The 22,796-nt window shown below is 46.6% G+C and overlaps 1 protein-coding gene across 1 annotated transcript; it reads left to right on the top strand.

The window, feature by feature from the left end:
- Positions 1-232: 232 nt before the first annotated feature.
- Positions 233-22,574, top strand: LOC115323665 (dehydrogenase/reductase SDR family member 7). Its single transcript, XM_029984048.2, has 8 exons — positions 233-602; positions 3,891-4,040; positions 7,109-7,215; positions 8,668-8,863; positions 10,906-10,952; positions 17,338-17,460; positions 19,576-19,742; positions 22,316-22,574. The coding sequence occupies exons 1-8, from the start codon at positions 473-475 to the stop codon at positions 22,374-22,376; spliced, it is 981 nt and encodes a 326-aa protein (XP_029839908.2). The 5' UTR covers positions 233-472; the 3' UTR covers positions 22,377-22,574.
- Positions 22,575-22,796: the final 222 nt, after the last annotated feature.

Below are 22,796 nucleotides of genomic sequence, written 5' to 3' on the forward strand. Positions count from 1 at the left end.
AACGCGCGCCCGCTGCGTTCGGTAATTCAACCTTTTCACCAGTTTTGTTACCCTTCATCACCCGTAACTCCAGACTACTCCAGACAACCCCCAACCACACAAACGCCCAAAGAAACGGTGACGTCATCTATCGTCAGGCATGAATATCAGCCCGGCCTGGCTCAGCCCTATGAGTCCGAGAGATTTTCCCGTAGGTTTCGAATACGTTACCATTTTAGCCCTATGCTCGTTGTGGCGCTGATGTCGCACTGTTTGTGTCGTTTGTGTCGTTATCAGATACGTGCGTCGGCTGCTGCTACATTTTTCGTCGTTTGTTTCCTTCTCGGTAGGCTACTGAGCGTCCGCTACCTTGAACTGGATTGCAGCGTTTCTTAACGCGGGACTTTCCTCGGACCCTTCGTGTCCAGTAGACAGCCGTCGGGCTGCGTGACAGGGTCCACTGTGAAGTTTGTGCTCCGTACAACCTCCAAACATGGTGTGCTGCATCGTATCATGCGTGCTTATGCTGGGAGTACCTCTACTGGCCGCCTTCGTCGCCTGGCTGAAGTTTGTGGACGCCGACTTGACGCTCCTATTTAAGGCCAAGTTTGGCCGCTCAGTAGGTGAGTGTGCGCTCAAGTAGGAAGGAAACGTGTGCACGCTCATAATCGTGGGAAGCAAGCTGTATCGTACCGCGTCTCTGTCGACGCTCGCACGAGCGAGCAGCGATAGCGCTGTATGCCGATAAGAGACGTTTCCAAAAGGGTCATAAAAAAAAAAAAAAAAAATAAGGATTGCTGTCTGGGCGCTTGACCCCTACTGATAGATTGTTTTGTTATCTTTTTTATATATGCTTTAATGCTTACCTCATGGCTAGACACGAGAAAAAATTATCTACGATATGCCCCAGGGGAAAACTTCATTATTATTATTTTTTACGATAACTGAATAAATTTTTTTTTATAAATATGGTGTTAGTTTTGATATAGCTTGACTTTTTACGTTGTAGATGCTATATGCATGCAGAAAAAAACATGTTCTTGTGCACACGTGGGGCATGGCAACACACTTAAAAGTGTCTATACTATACTTTGTCTCACCTTAGTATTGACTAGTGCCACTAAATAAGCTACGCCGTAGAGTAACGACACTTGCCTATATTGTGGCTAAATATCATGGTTGCCAGTTTTCTGAAGCTTTATCTGAAATCACAGGAAACGCTTTTCCATCCTCCACAAATATTTAAACAGTTTGAGACAGAGCAAAGCAGTATTAAATGAGCTCCCTAGCACCGAATGTAATGCTGAGGAAGTCACATGTTGACGGCAGTTGCGTCTGCTCTGCACAGTACCAAAATGGCGACGCCCACAACACTGGGGGAACAGAGTGCCAATACTCTAAGCGCAGCTCATTTAGTGGCTCTAGTATAGACATTGTTAGCCGCGCATGCTAAAAGCATGAGCTAGTGCTGCAGTCAAGGCCATAGAATTGTTATAATGTACAGTGCTTGACGAAACGAAATGGACCAGCAGAGTGCGTGGCCTCGCCAGAGCCGCCGTATATTGGGAGAGTTTGGCCAATGGGCGGAGCAAAGACCGCCGCAAGCGCCGAATATTCCTCTTGCGGTTAAAGCGTAAACTAGAAGTGTGACACGGGGTCGACCAATCAGCAAGCTGCGAGGTCACAATATTGGAAACATTTAAATCGTGAAATAGAAATGTTCAATCTCAGCGTCTCGGTGACAATGGCGTCAATAGCAAATCAGCAGCAATGATCGCAACTACGCAGTTTGCTCTTGTTTGGAGCGCACATTAATTTATTCTGCCATCGAATGTGGACGTGACGAAAACCTCACATGCAACAAGTTTTCAACCACCCTTTTTACTCTGGCAACACTAAAACGGCTTAAATTAGTTAAGTCATATTTTTAGAGCCCACGATTGCTGCTCGGGGCTGTTTCGTGGCCTGTGGTTGGCCATGAGATGCTCGCCTGTTCAAACAAATGAATGGCCATGCTCTCCAAATATACGGCTCTGGGCCTGGCATATTTGACGGCAAGGACATCATGAATAGCATCTAGGACGACGTCGAGGATGAAGTCCTAGAGGACGACTTCAAGAATGACGCCTAGAGAATGACGTCGAAAACGACGCCTAGGACGACTTCAAGGACGATGCCAAGGACAGCGTTGTCCTCGAGCATACGATTGAGCGGCACATGCTCACGTCAGGCCCATGCATACCCGCGTCCCCACCTCCCACTGCGCCGCCAGCAGTTCGGCTGACCCCTTAGCAACGATGACGCCGTTGCTATGGAGCCAGATGACGCGTGTTTTTCGGTGGACAGACAATGCCGGCTTCGCTCCATGGAACAGTTAATGCTTTCGCATTAAAAAGTGACCACCACTCCCAGTGATCACGCTGTTTGTACTAAATAAACGAGTAGTGTCCTTGCACGTGTCTCCTTTTTCGCTATTTTCTTTTGTTATAAGTTACGGACAATATAACTTGACGTCTTGAAGGACAGATAAAATTGCGAGTGTAATGCAATTATTAAAGAAAGCGGTTAATCTTGAGATTCATGCTTTGTAGTAATGTAGTAATCGCCTATCGGAGGGATGGGGTTGTGCCCCAAGCACGAGCAGCTCCTGACTGCTTGGCTCAGCTACGTGCGTGTGCAATTCGCGGCACCGGATTGCACGGCTTCTTCTGGCAGGTGTCTCAGCAGGTATGCAAGGCTCCGCCAGTCCATTTCATTTCGTTGAGCACAGTGCCTAGAGGTTCAACTGGCGCTAGTGTCTATGCGACTTCCGGGAGGCAAATTGAAGCAGACAGCAACCTGTCTACCCTTGCGGTGCTCCTGTGCGTTCCTATGGGAAAATGTGCATGCATTTTTTCCCTTTGCCGAAAAATAACATGGAACACTTTTGTTATTTGAGTCCTACCAGATAGTATATGTATTATTGGGAAATGAAATGCGAACAGAGGAGCACGTGGCTTGCGGTACAGGCTGCACTGCCTGGAAGTAAGCCTAGGGGCGAGGGTGCATGGCCCATGTGTTTACGCCCTTCGCTCGGCGCTCCACAAGCTTCGGCAGTGCGCCTTCAAGCTCCTCCCCTCCTCTCCTCCTCCCCCTTCTCTCCTCCTCCTCCTCCCCCTCCTCTCCTCCTCCCCCTTCTCTCCTCCTCCTCCTCCCCCTCCTCTCATCCCCTATTCCCTTCTCCTCTTCCCCTCCACCTCCCCTCCTCCACTCCCCCTCATCCTCCCCCTCTTCCTCCACCCCTCCCTGTCGTCCTCCTTCCTGCGCGGTGCATTATGGGAAATGTCCCATAATGCTCTTTGCAAGGAGGAGGGAAGGAGGGGAGGAGCTTGAAGGATGAGGGGAGGAGAAGCAGGGATGGGGAGGAGGATGGAGGAGGTATATAACCTCCCCTCAGTACCCTTCCCTCCTCTTCCTTGAGAGCTGCGCTCTAATTCGGTGTTACAGGGTGTTGTAAACGTCTTTCACTTTTTGCTTACTCTCGTCCCCAGCCACCTGGTAGGCATATCCGGTATGGGCGACGAAAAAATAATAAAACATTCTACCTACAAACAGTAAAAAAAATAGAGGGGAGACAAAACGAGAATGGTTCATGCTTACACTTATATCCTAAATGAATTCTGTTGGCGTGGCGACGGCAAAACAATGCTTTCATCCATACTGGAAGGGAAAATATTTCAAGATGGCGGCACCCTTGTGAAGTAGGTCTATGGGCAGTTCAAGATATCTTTGGCTAGTAATCCACATACACCTTTGGAATGTGATTTGTTCTTTCAAAAGTATCCAGAATAGTACACTATTGTTTACCGTCTCTTGACTCACCTGCAGTTTTGTACCAGCTGAGGTTATGACTCTTCATTTATTTTTTACAGACACACTCAAGGGCAAGGTGATATGGATCACCGGAGCTTCCAGCGGCATTGGAGAGTACCTGGCCTACGAGTTGTCCAAAGTGGGCGCACGTCTGGCGCTTTCGGGGACCAACATTGAGAACCTGAACAAAGTCAAGGAGAACTGCCTAGGTACGGTCTTCTCTCGAGATGCTAGCAGACACCCAGAGTGAGATTGAAGGGTTCAGATGGTATTTTAGCTGAGCAACTAATTATTCCTACTGTGAACAACAAATGTATAAGCAACAAATAAGAGGCATATCCTTTGTATTGTCTCTCACAACACGAATATAATCCAATTTAATGTCCCGGAGGATGAAAAACAAATATAGAGGAATCGATTTTATTTCCTTCATACTGTGTTTGTTAAAGTGATATATCATAGAGAGTGCACTGCACGTTACAGTGCAAACATGACAGTGGTGCTCGAGCACCGTTCCACATACAGGATACATTTAATATCTTCTGTAGAGCTCCATCTCCTTACCTGCCAAGCGCCCCGGACTTAACTGTATAACATACAAACTCTGACCGTTTGTATGGTTGCACGATCGACACGAAAGTCTCTCTGAAAACTAAGGCTGGGCACTTGGTCGATTAACCTACAGATTAATCTATGAATGCTTTCAATGTGATTAATTCTTTTAACTGCTTAATCGGTTATATTTTGACAAACAAAAGACATAAGAAGTTAATGCTTTCATCAAGCAGATGTGAACGAGTACACCTTGTTTGAAAGCAAACCTACCATAAAATCCTGAGAAATGCCCCACCTGTGTAAGGTAACCCACCCCTTTTTTGGGGGGCTTGATTTGCTATTTACTTTTAAACACCAAAGATAGCTCAATCCTAGTAATCGTAGCGTTCGGATCAATGATGACCTTGGCATAAATGCGTCTAGTTAGCTTTGGCAGGACATAAGTGAGCATTGCTGATTATGAAGTACAGTCATCTTTGCTTCATTGCCGCTCGCCGCGATGACAAGTTTGACAGAGACCCATGATCTAAAAATAGCATTATTTCAACTTTTCTTGATTGCACACCTAAAGTTACCCATTCCTTATTTTCACCCAATTGTTTCTCACTTTTACGTGGGCTATCTCTCGAGATTTTACAGTAGGTGAAATTCTGACCTAAACTTAACTATAGGAGCAAGATTTGTAACTTCAAACAAGTAGAGAAGGTTATACATATCCCACGCATGCGTGTGAGTAGTACCAGTTTTGCACAGCAGAGACCATTGTGAACTGTCAAAGGAACTTGCTGTTGCCGGAAAATATCAACAAACCTTTTTGCTTCCACGTTGAAGTAATAATTTGTAAGTGTTAGTGTCTTTTGACTGTGCTCAACTACACATCAAGGCTGATTTAAAATTCAAAAATCTACATTGCACCGTTTATCCAGTGTCCAGCAAAGGCAAGAAAAGTAATTTTAACTTTTTTTTTCCTTTATTATGCATGGGAAGGAATGAAACCGATTAACCAATTAATTAGTTGATTAGGGGGTGGCAATTAATCGGGTTAAACTTTTTAATCGACGCCCAGCCCTACGGAAAATAGAGAAATGAAAGGCGTTCAGGGTTTCATTTCTATTTCCAAGCGGAAGAGACGGCAGAAACGGAGATGGCAAAGAAATTTGTTGGTTAGGTTTTAATCCAGAACCTTAGGTTACGTGTTACGTAGAAAAATGTTTGAACAGCAGTAGAGGCTTTAATACACGACGTTTCGGGAAGAGACTTCCCTTCTTCAAGTGTGTATTTTCTGCACACTTGAAGAAGGGAAGTCTCTTCCCGAAACGTCGTGTATTAAAGCCTCTACTGCTGTTCAAACATTTTTCTACGTTTACGACTTTCTTGCTGAAGACTTGTTCATTAATACAGTTACGTGTTACCTAAAGGGGTAAGCCGAAATAACCACCGAGGCTAACCCTTTGCTTGCTTTAGAGGACTTCTTTCCAAACTTATTCTTAGCTTTGGTCTCCGTGAGATCATGGCACCGCTTTTTCTGCCATACAACCACTGCCAACTTGGGCACCAGGTGCTTGTAGCTCAGCAAGGGTGGTGCTCTAATCTGATTAAGCTTGACTGTGGTGGATTGGTTGGGCCCCTTAATTTTAAAGCTAGTTTTCTTCTTTTTCGTAGTTCCATCCAGCTGGCATTTCAGCTTCCACGTAATAGAAGCTGAAGCACCACGTGGAGCCCCCCTCTAAATCAGCCACTGCCACACATGCGCTCGTTTTGCCTTCCAAGAGGACTTTGATGACGTTGAACGCAACAGGGGACTAGATTACATTTATCTAGATGCGTTTAGGAGAAAAGAATAATGTTACAAGCATCTTTCACGAGCCTGACATCGTCGTCTTCTGTGGCAGCGAATGCACTAATGACTGCAGTTGAAGGGATTGTTGGCCACACAGCATTAATTCCCGAGGTGGCCGCTAGGGAGCGCCACCCCTTGATCTCCTCCCCAATTAAAATGAGGAGAAACATTGTATCAAGTTGTTTCGTACAAATATGCGTGATGGTATACACTTCATTTTTTCTACAGCGGTGTGAGGGATGCATCACACTTCTTCTTTTAAGCAGTATTCTTAGAGGTACAAATTGCACTTTGTGGTATGTTATCCCTTAGAAATCTTAGTACTGTTAGTTTGCTGCTGTTTGAAAGCTTGTGTACCTCTTCAGGTACACCAATCACAGCTGGGTGAGAGAATGCCTGTGAATTTCTCTCTTAAAGCTGGTTCACACACCTGAGTTTGACTGATCGAGAGCGTCACAATCACTCTTGACGGCCTATGACGAGACGACACACTCGTGCCATCTATCGGATAGTCCTGAAACCCATTCAGTCTGCGTGTAACTCTTCCGAATATTCGAGAGTAGGTATTTGCAAGATCAGGGCTTTTCACCATCTATGAAAAATGGTCTCTTACATTGTCAGAATCATTTCAAGCCTGTCGTGATAGAGTGATGAGTAAGCGAAGTGCTCCATGGTTACCCGATAGACAGCACGAGCATGTCATCGCGTCGCAAGCCGTCACGAAAGGTCGTAGCTCAGTCAATCATGGTCAAACACAAATCTGCGAGCCAGTCTTTATAATGTTTGTGTTACTGGAAGTGTACCGCTTCCTATAACGCAAGTGTTCCGAAGCACGGGTCGTCTAATTGCGCATTCCTTGTTCTGTTCCACCGGCCACTCTAGCGTTGGGGAAGAGCAGAGGGGCCGAGGTGCTGACCGTCCCATTCAACATCTGCGACTTTGGCTGCCATGAAGAGCAGCTGAAGAAAGTGCTCGACTGTTACGGCAAGGTAGGCCACCTAGTTTTGTATGGGTGGCTGGAATTGAAGTCCCATGAGTTAATGTTCGTCACAAGACGTCCAGTGAGATTTTGAGATTCCCAGAAGCATTAGTTTGTGAACGTTTCTCGGCGGTTTTAGTGTAAATTATGTTATGTGTCACATTTTCTACGCTCATACAACAATGTGTCAAGCTCGTACAATCATTTTTTTCCATACCCCATGACTGACAGGTTCTTATTGTGCATGGGCAAAACATCCTAGTGCACTGCAGTAGAATGTAAAGGCACGAGCATTCAGTAAAGCCAATGTCCAGGCTTTGTTTGTTGAAGGGCATCATCATATTGATAATCGTGCGAGGCAGCTGGTTTTGTCGAGTCACAGAAATGTCGAAAATAAAGGTTTGGTTAATGTATCTACAAATTAACAGAAATTGTACTAGAGTGTGTTTACATTTCTTCGGGCACATTGTTCCTCTTCCATTTTGTCTGAAATAAGTTGATGACACTAGCACGACTCACTCGTGCTAGTGTCATTGACAAAATTGGCCGCAGACACGCTCGAATCGCGAGGCTTCAAGCACTTCTGGGGAGGCACGCCGGGCAAGGAGCGCTCTTCCTTGGCCGCACATTTGATTATAATAAACAAGTACCTCGTGGGAAAAATTAAAACTATGCAGAAACTTAACATAAAGTCTATATCTAACCCCCCGATGCATTGGCAACAAGCACAAACCTCCCAGACATTCACAAGAGACCAGCAAAAGACATGAAAACCAAAACCGAAACCAGAACAAGCCTTACCGACGCGCAGTTGTTGACGTTCCGGGCTTACTTTACGGATTGTGGCTGTCAGAACTGAAATGCAATGATTCGACTCACTCATGCTCAACAAAAAAATCGACCGCAGACGGCCTCGAATCGCGAGACTTCCAACGCTTCCGAAAAGGTGCACCGCGCGACGAGGACACAATGTTCGCAGCACGGAGTGCCCTTCCTCGGCTGCGTGTTCGGTTACGATAAATCGTAGTCTCATGGGGGAAAAAAGAACCACACGGAAACTGGAACTAGAGTGTCCATTCTAACCACCGGATGCCGTGACTTGTCCAGAAACGCGTCGGAGGCTTTGCAATAGACCTCGCAAATCGTCAAACAGAGTTGACCGATTTTGACGGGCACGGTACAGAAAGCGTTAAAGGTTGGAGCCTAACAGGCAAGCTGACTAAACAGTAGAGGTTGGTTTACGCACTTGTGTCGAGTCCGACCGAGTGCGACTGCAACGGCTTGCGACGTATGGGTTGCTATGGTGACAGCTCCGTGGGGTCCTACAGAACGGGGTAAACAGTAGTTTTGTTGGAGCCGACGCGGCTGTTGCCATAGCAACTCGTATGTCTCGAGCCGTTGCAGTCGCACTCGGTCGGACTTGACGCAAGTGTGTTAATTGCCCTTGACTGTCTATGCACAGCTGGACATTCTGGTGAACAATGCGGGTCGGAGCCAGCGTGCCGCCTTCGAGGAGATCCCCCTGGAGGTGGACAGGGAAATGCTCGACGTGAACCTGCTTGGACCCGTGTGCCTGACGCGCACCGTGGTGAAGCACTTCAAGGAGAAGGGCCAGTACGGGCACGTTGTGGTCACGAGCAGCGTGGCCGGCAAGATCGGTGAGTGTGGGTGGGCAGAAACGCCGTGCCATGTGTGGGGAGTGCGTTGCAGGTTTTTTTTTCAGAAAGTCTGGTTCAGACATTTATGTTCAACCCTGCTCAAACGCGTCACATTTTTTTTATGATTGCTTGACACACTGGCACCGTCTATCTGGAAGCTCCAGAACACCTCTCACCCACTTGTATATTTTGATAAAGGGAAGGCCAGCTTTCGACATGAACCGCAGGCTGCAGACGCCACCATTACCCCTTTCTAGTTTTCCAACAAATGCGTGTGCAGGGCAGGCAACATCCTTATGTTGAGACTGCTCACCTCGCTCTTAATCATGCTGCTTTAGCTGCAACTTTGAAGGTTGTGTACTACTTGATTTTTGTTTGAGGAGAATTCTTTTATGGTGTTTCTGAATCTGCTTGGAATCTCCAGAATGCAACTGAAAGAAAGTGTTTTAAGGTAATGAAATTAAGAAAATGTCCTCACGAAAATTGGGTTGTTTATTTTATAGTACCCTAAAATACAAAATACTTCGAGGCTGCATCGTCAATATCGATACATAGCCAGGTGGTGCTTACGGCGCTTTAATACATATGCATGGTGCCAAATTATAAATCCCTGGTTACACCCCCCCCCCCCCTTACTTAATGCCCGTGAAGTAAATAAATAAATAAATAAATAAATGAATGAATGAATGAACCCCCCCCTTCCCTTCCCTCTCCTCCCCTCCCGTCCTCAAGTTGTGGGGGGTCTCAGCCATCGCTCTATTGTATCTAAAGACTCTATCAAAGATACATGTAGATCTTTGACATCGCCCTGCCCTGCTTGACAGCACTGAGTTTGCTTGCCTCACTATGCTTAAAAGGCCACTCCGTTCGAAAGCGAAACCAAAATAAAAGACTGGTATATCACTTTAGTGGCACGAAATATGATCGTAGCCGAAATATTATGCCAAAGTGAAGCCGCATACTCAAAGCCAAATTTAAAGATACGACCAGCTGATCTTTAGCGATTGACAGTGGGTTAGCCTTAGGTCAAGGACCACTGGGCGACGCGTACCGCAGCACCCCTCTGACGTCACGTCGCGGGTGAGAAGCGGTGGATTTCGCACACTGTACCATGCACTGCAGCACCACGGTAACGTCGTGTTGCGGCTGTACAGCTGATGATCAGTGTTGCCATCCCTCTGGCAGATAGTTTCGGTTTTGCTGTAGACGCCCGAAACCAAACTTTGAGGCACGGTATTTATAAAACTACTACACACAATATAGAGAAAAAAAAGCTTGCACCTTGCAATTCAGGCACGCCGCTAAATTCGAAAATATTGAGCGGAGTTATTAACGGGGAAGCAGACCTGGGAAGATGGGGCAGTTAATATGTATGAACGGTAGAAACATTGGTTCAATTGTCTATCTTGGAGTGGTAGAATCATTGGTTCAAGCGTCTCACTGATCAGAGAGGCTCTTTAGAGCCTCTCTGATCAGTGTGAGCACGGGTGTCTATTTCCTTTATGGAGTTGGGAAAATTTGTTTCAAGACTGGTACGTAGTTATAACTGTTCACATAAACCACAGCAGCAAAGAAAAAAAAGTGTGTTATGATTTGACATTCTGGGAAAGTTTACACAACTGTAAGACATCAACAAGAAAAAAAAAATTAAAATTTCCTTCTGAAGCTAACATGTCTGCGAGTCGCAGTTACCCTTTATCACCGACTACTTGCCGCGACGATACAGGATGCGGACGCCATATCAGACTGTCTTTCAAGTTTTGGGTTCTGATTGTAGTGATGCAAGCATGTTTCAAGGATCATACAAAGATTTTTACAAGTTATGTATTATACTGCCATGTACTACATTTAGTGGTATCACCCCGTACATTTAGGTAGTGTGTTTAGTGGGAACACTGCTCTCAGCACATGACTACACGCTTTGTCATGACACCCCTACCTTGAGGTCATACTTTGAGGTATTCGTCTTTATATCTGCTCCAGCTACGTGTTTATTGAAGTTATTTTTCCTAATTATTTGCTTCCTCCTCGATTACTTCCAGGTGCCCCATTTTCAGCGACGTACACTGGTTCAAAGCACGCACTTCAGGTAACTGAGCTTTATGTTTATTTTTCCAACATGAGTACTTCTTTAAAACAAAAGACAGCATGTTTGGATCTGTCTTGTTTTTGATGCCCGGAAAATAGTTTCTCGTGCTTTACTTCGTGAAACCTGCGACCCACAGTTTGCACCAGTCAGGACTGAAATCCTCGTGAATTTACGAATGAACTAGGCAACCTCCAAGCACAAGTTCAACAAACATGTGTAATAGGACAACACGCGGGCCAGCTTGGCCCTCGACCGAAGTGACTCCGGGTAAGCGCCGAACCACAATATAGCCGCTCAGCGTGGTGTCTCCTGGTGGCCACCTTAAGTCCATGGCACTAGCTGTCACCACGACAGTTGCCTGGTTGCCTTCCTGGGTCGCATAAGTTATTAGGTTGCTTAGAGGAAACTTGGCTAGAAACATGCACATTCTGACAGAAACCAACCTCTTATCCTAATCTAAAACTTCAACTCTTTATGCAGCTGTTTCTTCCTTTTTTTCATTGTCATCGTTATCATTGGTTCATTTTGTGTGCTCATGAACAGCTAATTGCTTGGATTGGGACGCACAAAAAAAAACATTGCACATTTTGAGGTGTCAATGCTCGTTCACCGATGTCGTTACGCAATATTTACTGTGGGTCATGAAACTAGCAAAGGCTGTAATTGAAGGGGTACTGCAATGAAACTCTGGCTCCTTCTTTTATTGTCTTTATGTCAACCACGGTCTGGCCGCACCACTGAGACATCAATTGTTTGCTTGAAAAGACGCCAAAACATTATTTAAGACAAACGACCCGATTACCAGATTACACCCGATGGGCATTCCCAATTGTTGTTACGTAATACTTCCCATAAAAGCTGCGCCTCTTCGCAAAATAATGACGGCAAGCTGCGCGCGCACGAGACGTGTCGAATTTGGTTGAACCAGGTTTCCCTTCTCTCCGGCACCTATTTAATTCCTGCGGGGGGACAGGGAGCTGGCCTCTCGAACGGCCAGGTCGTAACACGTTGAAGCCACCAAACGGAGAGGCTTGCGACCATGCCAGCCTTGCCGTTGCCTTACCCAGGAAGTTAAAGACGACGTCATGAGCGCTCCGGAAGCGCTGGATATCCCAAGACGCGTCGCACTCTCCGACGGCTGCACTTTCAAGCGCTCGCTGGAGTCGACCATTTGGAACAAAAATTATAGCCGTCCGTTCAGTATACAAATGTGCGATTGTCATTAGGAGATTTTGTTGATTGTGTTAAATGTGTTTCTAAAGGTGAGAGGTCTATTTCAATTTTCATTTCAGTATCCGCTTAACAATAGGAAATAGCGGTAGCACCAAATCACAACTAAGGAATGTAATGTACAGTAGGCAGATGAGTGAATTGTAGAAATAGAATGGAATATTTTTTGCGAAATTACCGAAACGCAATGCTGGCAGCTTCAGTATTCCAACTTAGGGTCTCCTAATTACCTGTCAGGTGCGCTAACCCTTGCATCCTTCTGCCCAAAAGTAAAAAGGAAACAGAAGATAACAGGAGAGCGTGGCGGGAATCAAAGTCGGCGGGCAGCAGAGTTGAACGCTGGGGCGAGACTGACTCCGGCTCGCTACGCAGGGCCCCTTTTGTACATATGTGGGCTTCTGGAACAATCGGCCTAGAAGATTCAGCGCGTAGAGCATTCTGACCTAGAACAAACAACACGGTTCTTGAAATTACGAGAAATCTAAATTGAAAGAATAAATAAAAAGACGCGGCGCTCCCAGGAATCGAACCCTGGGCGATTCCTGGGAGTCACAAGAGTCAAGCGCAGTAACCACTCAGCCACCGAGGCGCTCGCTCGTTGACGCGCGTGACAATATGATGCTTGTGGCACATGGTACGGGCTAGGTGCGCTCCAGAGGCCCTCTCACTTTTTGTCCCACCACATATGCATGCATGCTTTCTTGTTTGTGTGCTCTGGAAGACTATAGCATCACCGGCGAGAGTCAGGAGCCTAATCACAGGGCATTTTCATCATCTTATGGGATCTGTAAAGGGGATGTAATGCGGGTGAATGAACCGTATTGATAAAATGGAACAATTGTTACGAAGCCGCCGAAAGACAAAATTTTTGGCGGCACCAGGATCCAAACTGAGGGTCTCTCAGGTAAAAAGACAAGGTTGTTTGGTGCAGCGGTTAGCATACCCGTCGGGTATGCTAACCGCTGCACCAAACAACCTTGTCTTTTTACCTGCACACCATGTGGCACAAAGATTTTGGTCGTGTTCTGGATTTTGTTCGGGTTCATTTTCTCCCGCGATTCCTCGTCCTTTCAGCACCCAGGAAAAGGAACCATGAAACAATATTTTGGCTTTGAATTTTACTGGTGCAACATGGTGTTGAGGCATACGGAACGCCCTGAATAAGGTGCTACTACAGTCGCCGACCGATTTTTCGGACGCCGATAATTAGGAATTGTTCGATATTCCAAACATTGATGGAAAACCGTGACTTAACCAATTGAAGTAGTACATATTAACGACCAGTTTTTCGGATCGTTTGCAGCCCGAAAGCTTAATTGTTTGGACTAAAGTATGAGTGGCAGCCGCCAAGAGGCTGCCATCTTGGATTTTTTCACTGGCTTGATCGTGGGCTTGGCTTGATGGTTCAGGTGGATTTGGATAGGTTTGGCAGAGTACTATTTTAATGCTGCCTAACCAGCCACTAAATGTCCTCTGGTGTGCATTTTTTTTGTTGCTTCGCATCGTCATTATCATTATCGTCTTGGTTTCTTTGTTTCGTCGATTTTTCATCTCCAACCAAAGCCAGTCACTGTTTATAAAGTGTGGAGTACGTCTTCGCACCTACATCTTGCGGTTTTTGACCTCAGGCAGGCCCCGCCTCTTGCACCTCCGCCAGATGCCCCGAAGAAGTGACACAAGTACTCTACAATGACGCTGGAGAAGAAAGCGGCAATTCTAAAGCTTCTAGATAATGGATGGACGCAAGCCGACGTGGCGAAAGAGTTTCAGCTGTCCAAGCAGACGTCATCCGACTATGTGAAAGACAGTGAAGAGATTTTGTCTGCACTTGACAGCTTGCACAACAAGTACCAAAAGAACGACCGAAAAGGAGAACATCCGGCCCCAAAGGAAGCTCTGCAACTTTGGCTTAAAGAAGTTTTTTCCAGGAACCTTCCAGTTTCAAGTGACACCCTCAAACAGAAAGCAGAGATTCTTGCTCTGAAAATGAACATTGTGAACTTTAAGTTCACTGATGGATGTTTGCGTGGCTTTAAGAAGCGACATGGAATTTCGTTTAAGAAAGTGTGCGGCGAGAGTGGAGTCGTTAACCAGACCACTGTCGCGGACTATTGCCTGAACAAGCTAAAGGCGTTACTGCAAGAATCTTCCCCCGAAGATGTTTTCAGTTGGGACAAGACCGTCCTATTTTTCAAAATGCTACTGGACCGGACACTGTTTTGACAGTGACTCCTGCACAGGAGGAAAACACAGCAAGGAAAGAATCATTGTTATGGTCGGGGCGAAAGCGGTGGGCGCCGAGAGGTTGCTGCTCCTCCTCTCCGGTAAGGCAAACAACCCCAGGTGTTTTGAAGGGATGAAAAACCTTTCCGTCGACAACAAGAAAGTCCCTTCGTCGTTGTCGGCTCGACAAACGATTCTAGGAGTTTCAACGATCTGGAGGAGCTTGCCATGTGGTATTCCCGCAACACCAAGCCGTGTATTACGCACTGCTTGTTTGAAGACTATTTGTGCCGTCTAGACCGGGTGTTCGAGCATCGAAAGCGACGTGTGGTGATGTTCGTCAATAACTGCAGAGCCCACAGCACTGTGGACAACCTTAAAGCCGTCCGTCTTGAATTTTTGCTCCTTAACACTACAAGTCTGCTCCAGCCAGTGGACCAGGCGGTCATTCAAAATATCAAAGTCCACTATCGTGCTCGTCTGCCTCGCTGCACGGTCCTCTGCTTCGACAACGGGAAGGGCTATACTGTGAACTTCCATGCAGCAATCAAGATGCTGACGGATGTGTGGAAGGCCGTTCAACCATCGACAATTGCCCACTGCTTCAACCACGCAGGTTTCTGTTCCAGTGAAGAGCCCCTAGCTGATAACGCAAGGCTGGACCATCAAGAGGCCGAGGACGTCGCCAGAGCAGTGGATGTCGGCGAGTTTCTGTTCGCCAACCTGCTCGACAGTGGAATAAACATTCCTGATGCTGCTACATTCCGTGCATTTGCAGACCTCAACAAAGACCTCAAACTGTGCGCAGAACTTACGGACGACGAAATTGTGCGCCAAGTCCTCGCACAACCCGAAGAAGACTCGGACACCTCCTCTGACGACGACGATGACCGCCTGCAGCCATCAACAGCGGACAACAAACGTGTTAACATTGCTGTCTAATGTGCACAGTGAGGATATGACGCTGGTGCAAATACAAGTGGACGTGATTGCCCGCAAGCAGAACATAAAACAAGGTACACTTCGTGACTTTTTCAAATCCGCTTAGGCTCAATAAAGCCAAGTATTTAATCTACGGATTTCGGGCTGCTTCATTATTTGGACGCTTTTTCGGTCCCCACAAAGTTCAGAAATTCGGTCGGCAACTGTAATAGTCATATCTTATAGTATACTGACCCTATTAATAGGGATACCCCACTATATATAGGGTTGTTCGTTTTCGGGTTTTATATTTTTTCAAATTCGGGGGGTAAAAATCGGGTGCTATTTTTTAAGCTGATAATCGGGGAGAAATCGGGTTTTTTGTGGAAACATTTCGAAATTTGGGTTTTTTCGGGTTAAATTTACAAAAGTACTCGGTAATACAATCTTTTTTTTTTTTTAGTTTGAGCCGATCACGAGCTTTTTAGTGCTTACGCGTTAAATTTAGGAGTCTGTTTCAAGCTGGTAACAACAGGGTTTTTCAGCTCCGATTGCCGTCAGTCGCTTCAAAGGAATCTCCGCCCACGGAATCCTCCTCTCCCTCGGGTGTCAAAAAAACCCTGACCGTTCGAGGGACGGTCGTCTTCGATCAGATTTTTCGCTATGGAATAAAACTGTGAAGTTTTCCCGATGTGTTTACGCGACTGACTGACTCTGCCGTTCTTCGTGAGGAGGGTTGGACCCAGAGAGATGGCCATGCTACCCGAAAGACCCTGCTGGGCGTCGACACCTCAGGGGTTGGAAGGGGATTGATAGTGCATTTCACAAGCTGCGTGCAGCAGGGCCAAAGCTATGTGGCGTGCCGAGGCGGTTCCCCCTGCACAGCGGGGGGATGGAAATGACCCTCCGAGGCCCCAACACCTATTGTCGCTTTTCCTCAGCCTGCCTCCGTAGAATGTCACAGTGAGTTAGGCACGCTTGTAGGGGGGTGGCTGAGAGTCGTGTGGCATCCATAGTGCTGCACGCAGCTTGCGAAATAAACTATAGGTCACCGTTGTACCGAGGTAGGCTAGCTAGTGTGTGTGCACCGCAAACTTCGTGCGGCGTAAAAATAAATAGGTTGGTTATGTGGTTTTGGAATTCGGGGAGAAATCAGGTTTAACCCGATTCTCCTGAAACATGTTTGGGGTGCAAAAATCTGGTAAAATCGGGTTCTACTCGAAAGCAAACAACCCTATATATGTAGGCAATCCAACATATTTGGGGATGAACTGGGTAAATACATGCATTTTTGTTTTATCATTACACACAGCTCACATTATGGATGCCTTTTGGGGGGACGGTTATGGTTTCAACTACTAGTGGCCAGCCCCAAAGCAGCCACCGTCGGCGGTTAACAAATTTTTGCCGGCTGCACGACACTGGCTCCTTTAGCAGAATGACTTTTAGCAGAAAGGGCATCTATAGTCAGTTACAGGTTAAGAAGGTAGCGGCAAATGCCCCTCAAAGGGAATCAGATATCCCTCCGCCACCTTTGCATCCAATAGCGTCCCACCGTTTCCGTGACGTCGCGGACAACGCGCGAGGAGGGTCTTGCCTTTCTGTACATATTTGCTTTATCTTTCCACTTTGACTTAGCACTGTGGAAGCCACGAGAGGGAGATTAGAGTTCTACCCCACCGACGGAAACAAATACGACTTTCGGGGATTAGCTTCCCCCCCGATGGATACAAAGGCTGCTTTCAGGGGCTCGGTTCCCTCTCCGATGAATACAAAGGTCGCTTTCGTAAAAAGTGGGATCGGAGACAAGTGGGAATCCATTGAAGCGGAACAAGGAGCGTTTCCAGTGAACTCTTCTTTCGACTGCGGAGAGATTTGAAAAGGGCGCATCACACTTGTGGGAGGAGCTTCTCCTACCTTCTTGACTTGTAACCGACTATAGTAAAGTTGACCTCCAGGGTGCCGGCGGGCACAGGCACAAGGGGTGTTGAATGCGACTTCCGATTTGCAGGGCTACTTCGAGTGTCTGCGGCTGGAGGGCGTGATCCTGGGTGGACTGGATGTCACCCTCACCTGTCCCGGCCCTGTTTTCTCGAGAGTCCGCGAGAGGGCCTTCACCGCCGTTCCCGGCCAGGTTGGTGCCTCGCCCCAATCTCGCACCCTGTTTACGAGACATCCGAGAAAAGTGTGACTCGAGGCACTGTAAGAGATTGCCACACGTTCACCAAACTTAGCAGACTGTGTTCAGGGCCCTCAGTAACGTGACAGCGGTCACGGGACTCGACATTGTGTGACCACGTCGCACGGTGCAACATGACTTAGTGTCACCTGCCACTGTGCCATCACACGACTCGAGATCGCCCGACACCACAGTGCATTGCCGAGTCAGGCGACACCACTAAATTTCTCGCGCCCCATTTGTGGGAATGTACATATTGCCGAAAACGCGCTGCACGTCCTGTTTCCCGATTGTTTGTAGGACTAAGGCGAACAATGGGCGGATTCGATTTACCCATACCAGCCTGCACGGGTGCGGAAAAGTGTGGCGCAGTTAAGCGAGGTGTAGGGCAGCGTACTTCCAGTTGTGTCTCGAGGTAGGCTGCGCTTGTACATCGAATATTGACTGTGCGCACAGAGTGAGGCGGGTGCGCGAACTGCGAGTAAATCGAATGCAGCAGGCGACAATTGGGCCAGTTGGTAGTTCGTCCGAAGTACAAACGGTGCAACGGCACAGACCGAGTTCTAGGAAAGGGTCTCGTTCTACTAAAGTATATATAATTTTTTAAACCGATCGTTACATGGCAGACGTTTAATCTGGGACGCGACGTCGGCGTCGGTCTTGGCTGCCAGTCCCAAACCGTCTCTCCTAGATGTTCTGGTAGTGCTGGGTGCTTTACCCATAGCCCTTCACTCTGTGTGCACCCTGGCGGCTCCTCAGCCGAGTTGCCCGATAATGTGTAGGTTGGTGCACGGTCCTCCATGCGTCCTCCTCTCCCGGCACTTCCATGCAACACGTCCCTCCCTCGGCCGAAAGGAGAGTGGCGGTCCCCAAATGGGGGGGGGGGGACATGGGGGGCGTCGGCTTTCGTCGCGCGTGGGGTGTTCCGAGAACGCTGTCTGGGGCATGTGTCAGTGGAGAGGAATGTGTGGCCACCGCTACGGCTGTCAGGCGCACACCACAGAGTAAAGGAAGACTGACGAACAACGTTGCAGTCGTCTGTCAGTCATTTTTTACTCTGTCCCCGTTGTTGCACCGTTGATACTTTTAAAGGGGAGGTGCAACAATATACAGTTGGAAAGTTCTTCACCTTATGCGTGCTTACTGGTACTAGTGAGACCTAAGTATGCTCGCAAGCAACTCCATTTGTAATTTCAAAAATAAAACTGAGCATTTTCTTATTTTATAATATTTTCTTGACAGAGCTTGATGACGTATTGTTTGGAGGTCGCAGTGTATCCGAGCAGCGATTTTTAAATTCAGCTCGTAGATTGGACCCAACCATTGCGTGAGCACTCCATTTGGGCTCGCAACAATCAATGGTTCGACAAGCATTCGTGCAGTGGTTTTTTCTCAGTCGCTCCGATGATGACAATAGCCAATCCCTAACAATGTCTGGAACTCGACATACGTCCTTGTGCTCTGCCAACCCCAGTGCGGGGCTCTTGATTAACATTTGTGCCATATAATTGGTTCCAGAACACGTGGCCGCTTGTTCTGGCTGCGAGCTGAGAGGAAGAACACTGCTTGTCTTAGAGCGGAGCTCTTGGGCGTCCTTTTCCGCATATAGTGGTGCCGCCGTGGGAGGGGGGGGGGGGGGATATGGAGGAAGGGGGTAAGGTATGCAGGATCAGGAGGGGAGGTTACAGAGGAGGAGGGGAGAAGGGTACGGAGGAGGGGCATACCCTCCCCCACCATGGGCTCCCCTCCTCCTCCTCAAGAGCTGCACTCTAATTTTGCATTACAAAGATTTGTAAATGCCTTTCATTTTCTTCTTTGATTTTCTTTTTTTTTTCTATTAACTTGGTGCTTGGATAAAAATTAATGCATGTTTTATAGCTTATAAACGTCTGGGATTCATTGTAAATGGCATTCACACGAGGTACAAAGAATGTTACACCACCCCTTTAAGGATTACGGAGCGTTAATTTTTCTTTAAACTGGTTTCGATTGGGGGGGCAGCCTTAGGTTGTGGTCTCGACGTCAGTCGAACGGAACTCTTTGTCTGACCCTTTTGCAAACCCTTGGCAGACGTACAACATGAAAGACTCACCCCAGTCCCGGCTCATGCAAACCGACCGCTGTGCACAACTCATTGCGGTGGCAATTGCAAACAAGATGGATGAAGTATGGATCTCGGAGAACCCCATCTTGCTGAGCATGTACCTGTCACAATACATGCCCAGCATCTTCAGGAAGTGAGTACTAGCTTTGAAATCAAGTTTTCCTTAGGTGCAAACCACTCTTAAAGTAATAGACCAGGGGTGGCCAAACTGCAGCTCTTTGCGGCTTCAGGTGCAACTTACGACACCCTGATAAGCGTACCGCCTCCCCCTGCAAGATAAAAAGGGAAAAGTTATAGAATAAATGACCGCTTGCATTTTGGCAGCTTTTCCGTCGTTCGTACTGGTGTGAGGTACTCCTTTTAACAATAAAAGCAGTAAAATCAAAACCCGCACAAACGCTGCTTGGGACAGCAACGACGTCATTTGGGTTAAGTGCTTGTTTCATGAATGGGGGTGCACAGTAGAAACATGTTGAGCAATCGTTTTACGTGTAGAATTCAGTGTGGCTACCAAACTGAATTTAGAAAGCTGCAACACCCCCTTTTTACTGTGTTCCTTCACTTAATATATTTACTATTTTTTATGGCTCTCTGCGTACCGTAATTACCCGATTCTAACGCGCCATTTTTTCAAGAAAAATACAGCTAGAAATGGCATGCGCGGTACAATCGGATACGAAACCGAAACAAAAACTGAAATCGCGCTACCGGCAGTCTCACTGTCATCGCTATTACAAGATGGCGGCGTAGCCTCTGCGCAACAGTGCAACACACATGGTCTCGTGGTCGCAATCTCGTCTTGAATTTCGGAACCTGGGGAGCTGCTTTAGTTATTTGCTTTGTTGTCAGTTGTCAGCGTCGCCAAGACTGACAACTCATACTTACGGAGCTCAAATGGCCTCTGCATCAGCTAAGGCGCGGCATTTTCATTACAAGGTTGGCCTTAAGAAGAAAGTTTGTTTATTTGCCGAGACGAATGGCAACTGAGCCGCTTCGCGTACTTTCGGTGTGCCCGAAACTTGTGTTCGTGACTGGCGAAAGCAAAGAGAAAAGATCTTCGCAAGCAAGCCGACCCGGAAAGGATTCAATGGTTCGCTTGTTCTTTGTGCACAAACACCGATTTTTCTTGCGCATGAAAACGGGGCACGCTAGAATCGGGTAATTACGGTAGGTCTGCCTGGCCACCCCTGTAATAGACCATTCCAATTCACATTGGCACAGCTTCATGCAAATGGCGGGGATGCCATTTGCTCCAAGCTGTGCCAATTCTATTCTTCTTTGCCAGTCTGCCCTCATGAGTCAACCATGTGAGAGAGCCGATTGTCCTTATAAAAACTATCAGAATTTTGCTGTTGAGGTGTAGATGTAAAAGATAAGCCCATGCTGGTTGCGCTGAGACTGTAGCTACATGACAGTTATATAAGTGGAATAGCCACTGGCATGAGAGCAAGATGGGGCTTTTAGCAACATACCATAGTGGTGATGCTTCGCAAAGGGTGTTCATTGCAGTTGGAATGTACAATTAATTTAATGATTCCAATTCAAATTATTATAGTAGCTGCATATTGCTAAAAAAAGTTTTTGTTTATTGCAGTGCTTACTTCTTTTCTGATCAATGTACCAAATACGCTTAATTGAAAACAAGCAAACCATAATGAAAGTCTATCACAATTTGTTTCCGTCGTAGTATTTCAGCGTTTTTTGTAGATTTAATACCGCTAAAATGGTGAGGAGAAAAAAAGAGACTGAAGTTCCTCCTCTCTTATTGCTACTGAACTTAAAAGTAGGTACTGCATCAATTTTTTAAACCACCCCGACTTACTATATGAATTGTCAGCATGGTATTTAATACTAAAAAAACTCTGAGTAATCATTGTAACATTGGCTAATGAAACCGATGGGAAAACCAACATTTAATATGCTCTTTGGAGGGAACAGCGCAAAAAGGACGTAGGACGAGGTCGAAGAAACACACAGACAGGGCGCTGACTTACAACTGAAAGTTTATTGCTCTGAAGAAAGAGAAATAAACACAGAAAGGAGGAAGGGGAGAGAACAAACAAATCAAACCAAACCAAATCAAATATGCTCGGCTTTTCCGTCTCGTGACGTTGCTGGCAGCAGGATTGCAGGTCGAGCAGACAGTCTAGAAAACAAAACACGCCACACATTTGTTTGGTGCTGCTGCGCGGGTGCCGGAGCAAGCTTCCAAAGCATTTACCCGACGTCCTCAAACTTGTAATCTGTTGGGAACAAATTCTACTGATGAAAGAGTGAACCCCTGCCTGCCGCTGGCATCACTTTTTTATTGTTGCCAGTAGAGACTTCCAGTTTGAAAGAGACAGCGAGGACTGAAAGTGTAAATTCGATTTCTCTACGAAAATTATATCGGCCTAACATTTGGGTTTCTCGTTCAGTTATTTATTTGTGTAGTGTGTTTGGTGAATTTTGAGGCAAATTGGGGACCATGAAAGAACCACCAGAGTGTATCTCAGACAACCCGAATATTGTTTCAGGAGGTTCTAAGTGAGAGGTTTTCCTGGCAGCTCGTTTTATCAATTCCCGTAACTAAAATTGAAGAAGTCTCACAACCTTTTCTTTACTATTGTGCTGTTATTAACATGGCCCAATGAATCGGCCTCATGCTACCCTGACTCATTATGCTTAACGTTCTTCCTTTCCAATCTTTCTCATTTCTCTTTTCAGCTACATTATAAAGATTTTCTTCACAAAGGAACGGGTGATGAAGTTGAGAGAAGGCCAGTAGGAACACGGTGCTCTGCCATTTTTTGTCTTCTGGTAGACTCTATAACTGGGCATTTTTAAGCACTATGCGGACGTAAGTGCAGCGCACAACGTTCACAGCCAAACGTGTACAGTTTGCACTTCACCGAAGGGAAGTTGCAGGTTTTGTTGTGTTTGGAGTAAATAAAGTATACTTCAGTTGGGTTTTTTTAACTGGAAAGTGATAGCTTGATTGTGAGTGTTTTTTGCAGCCTTTTTCATGATGGGCTTGTCTAGTCATTCAGATTGTGCTAGCGTCCAGACCTTTCACACATGCTTTGTTGTGTGATGTGCTCCATCAGACGCCCTCATAATGAATGCCTCCTTGGTGGATGTACCCATTGAACAAAGTACACTGATTTCTGTCCTAAAAGTAAACAAAACGTCTTTCAAAGAGCAGAAT

The sequence above is a fragment of the Ixodes scapularis genome, unplaced genomic scaffold, assembly GCF_016920785.2.
Source record: "Ixodes scapularis isolate PalLabHiFi unplaced genomic scaffold, ASM1692078v2 PGA_scaffold1__304_contigs__length_218370807, whole genome shotgun sequence".
Classification (NCBI taxonomy): domain Eukaryota; kingdom Metazoa; phylum Arthropoda; class Arachnida; order Ixodida; family Ixodidae; genus Ixodes; species Ixodes scapularis.

What these genes read in the sequence shown, in the direction of transcription:
- LOC115323665 (XM_029984048.2), top strand. Translation starts at nt 473, where the DNA reads ATGGTGTGCTGCATCGTATCATGCGTGCTTATGCTGGGAGTACCTCTA. An exon ending in AGTCAAGGAGAACTGCCTAG is followed by an intron (nt 4,041 to 7,108) that starts GTACGGTCTTCT and finishes CGGCCACTCTAG; the next exon opens with CGTTGGGGAAGAGCAGAGGG. An exon ending in ATGCCCAGCATCTTCAGGAA is followed by an intron (nt 19,743 to 22,315) that starts GTGAGTACTAGC and finishes TTCTCTTTTCAG; the next exon opens with CTACATTATAAAGATTTTCT.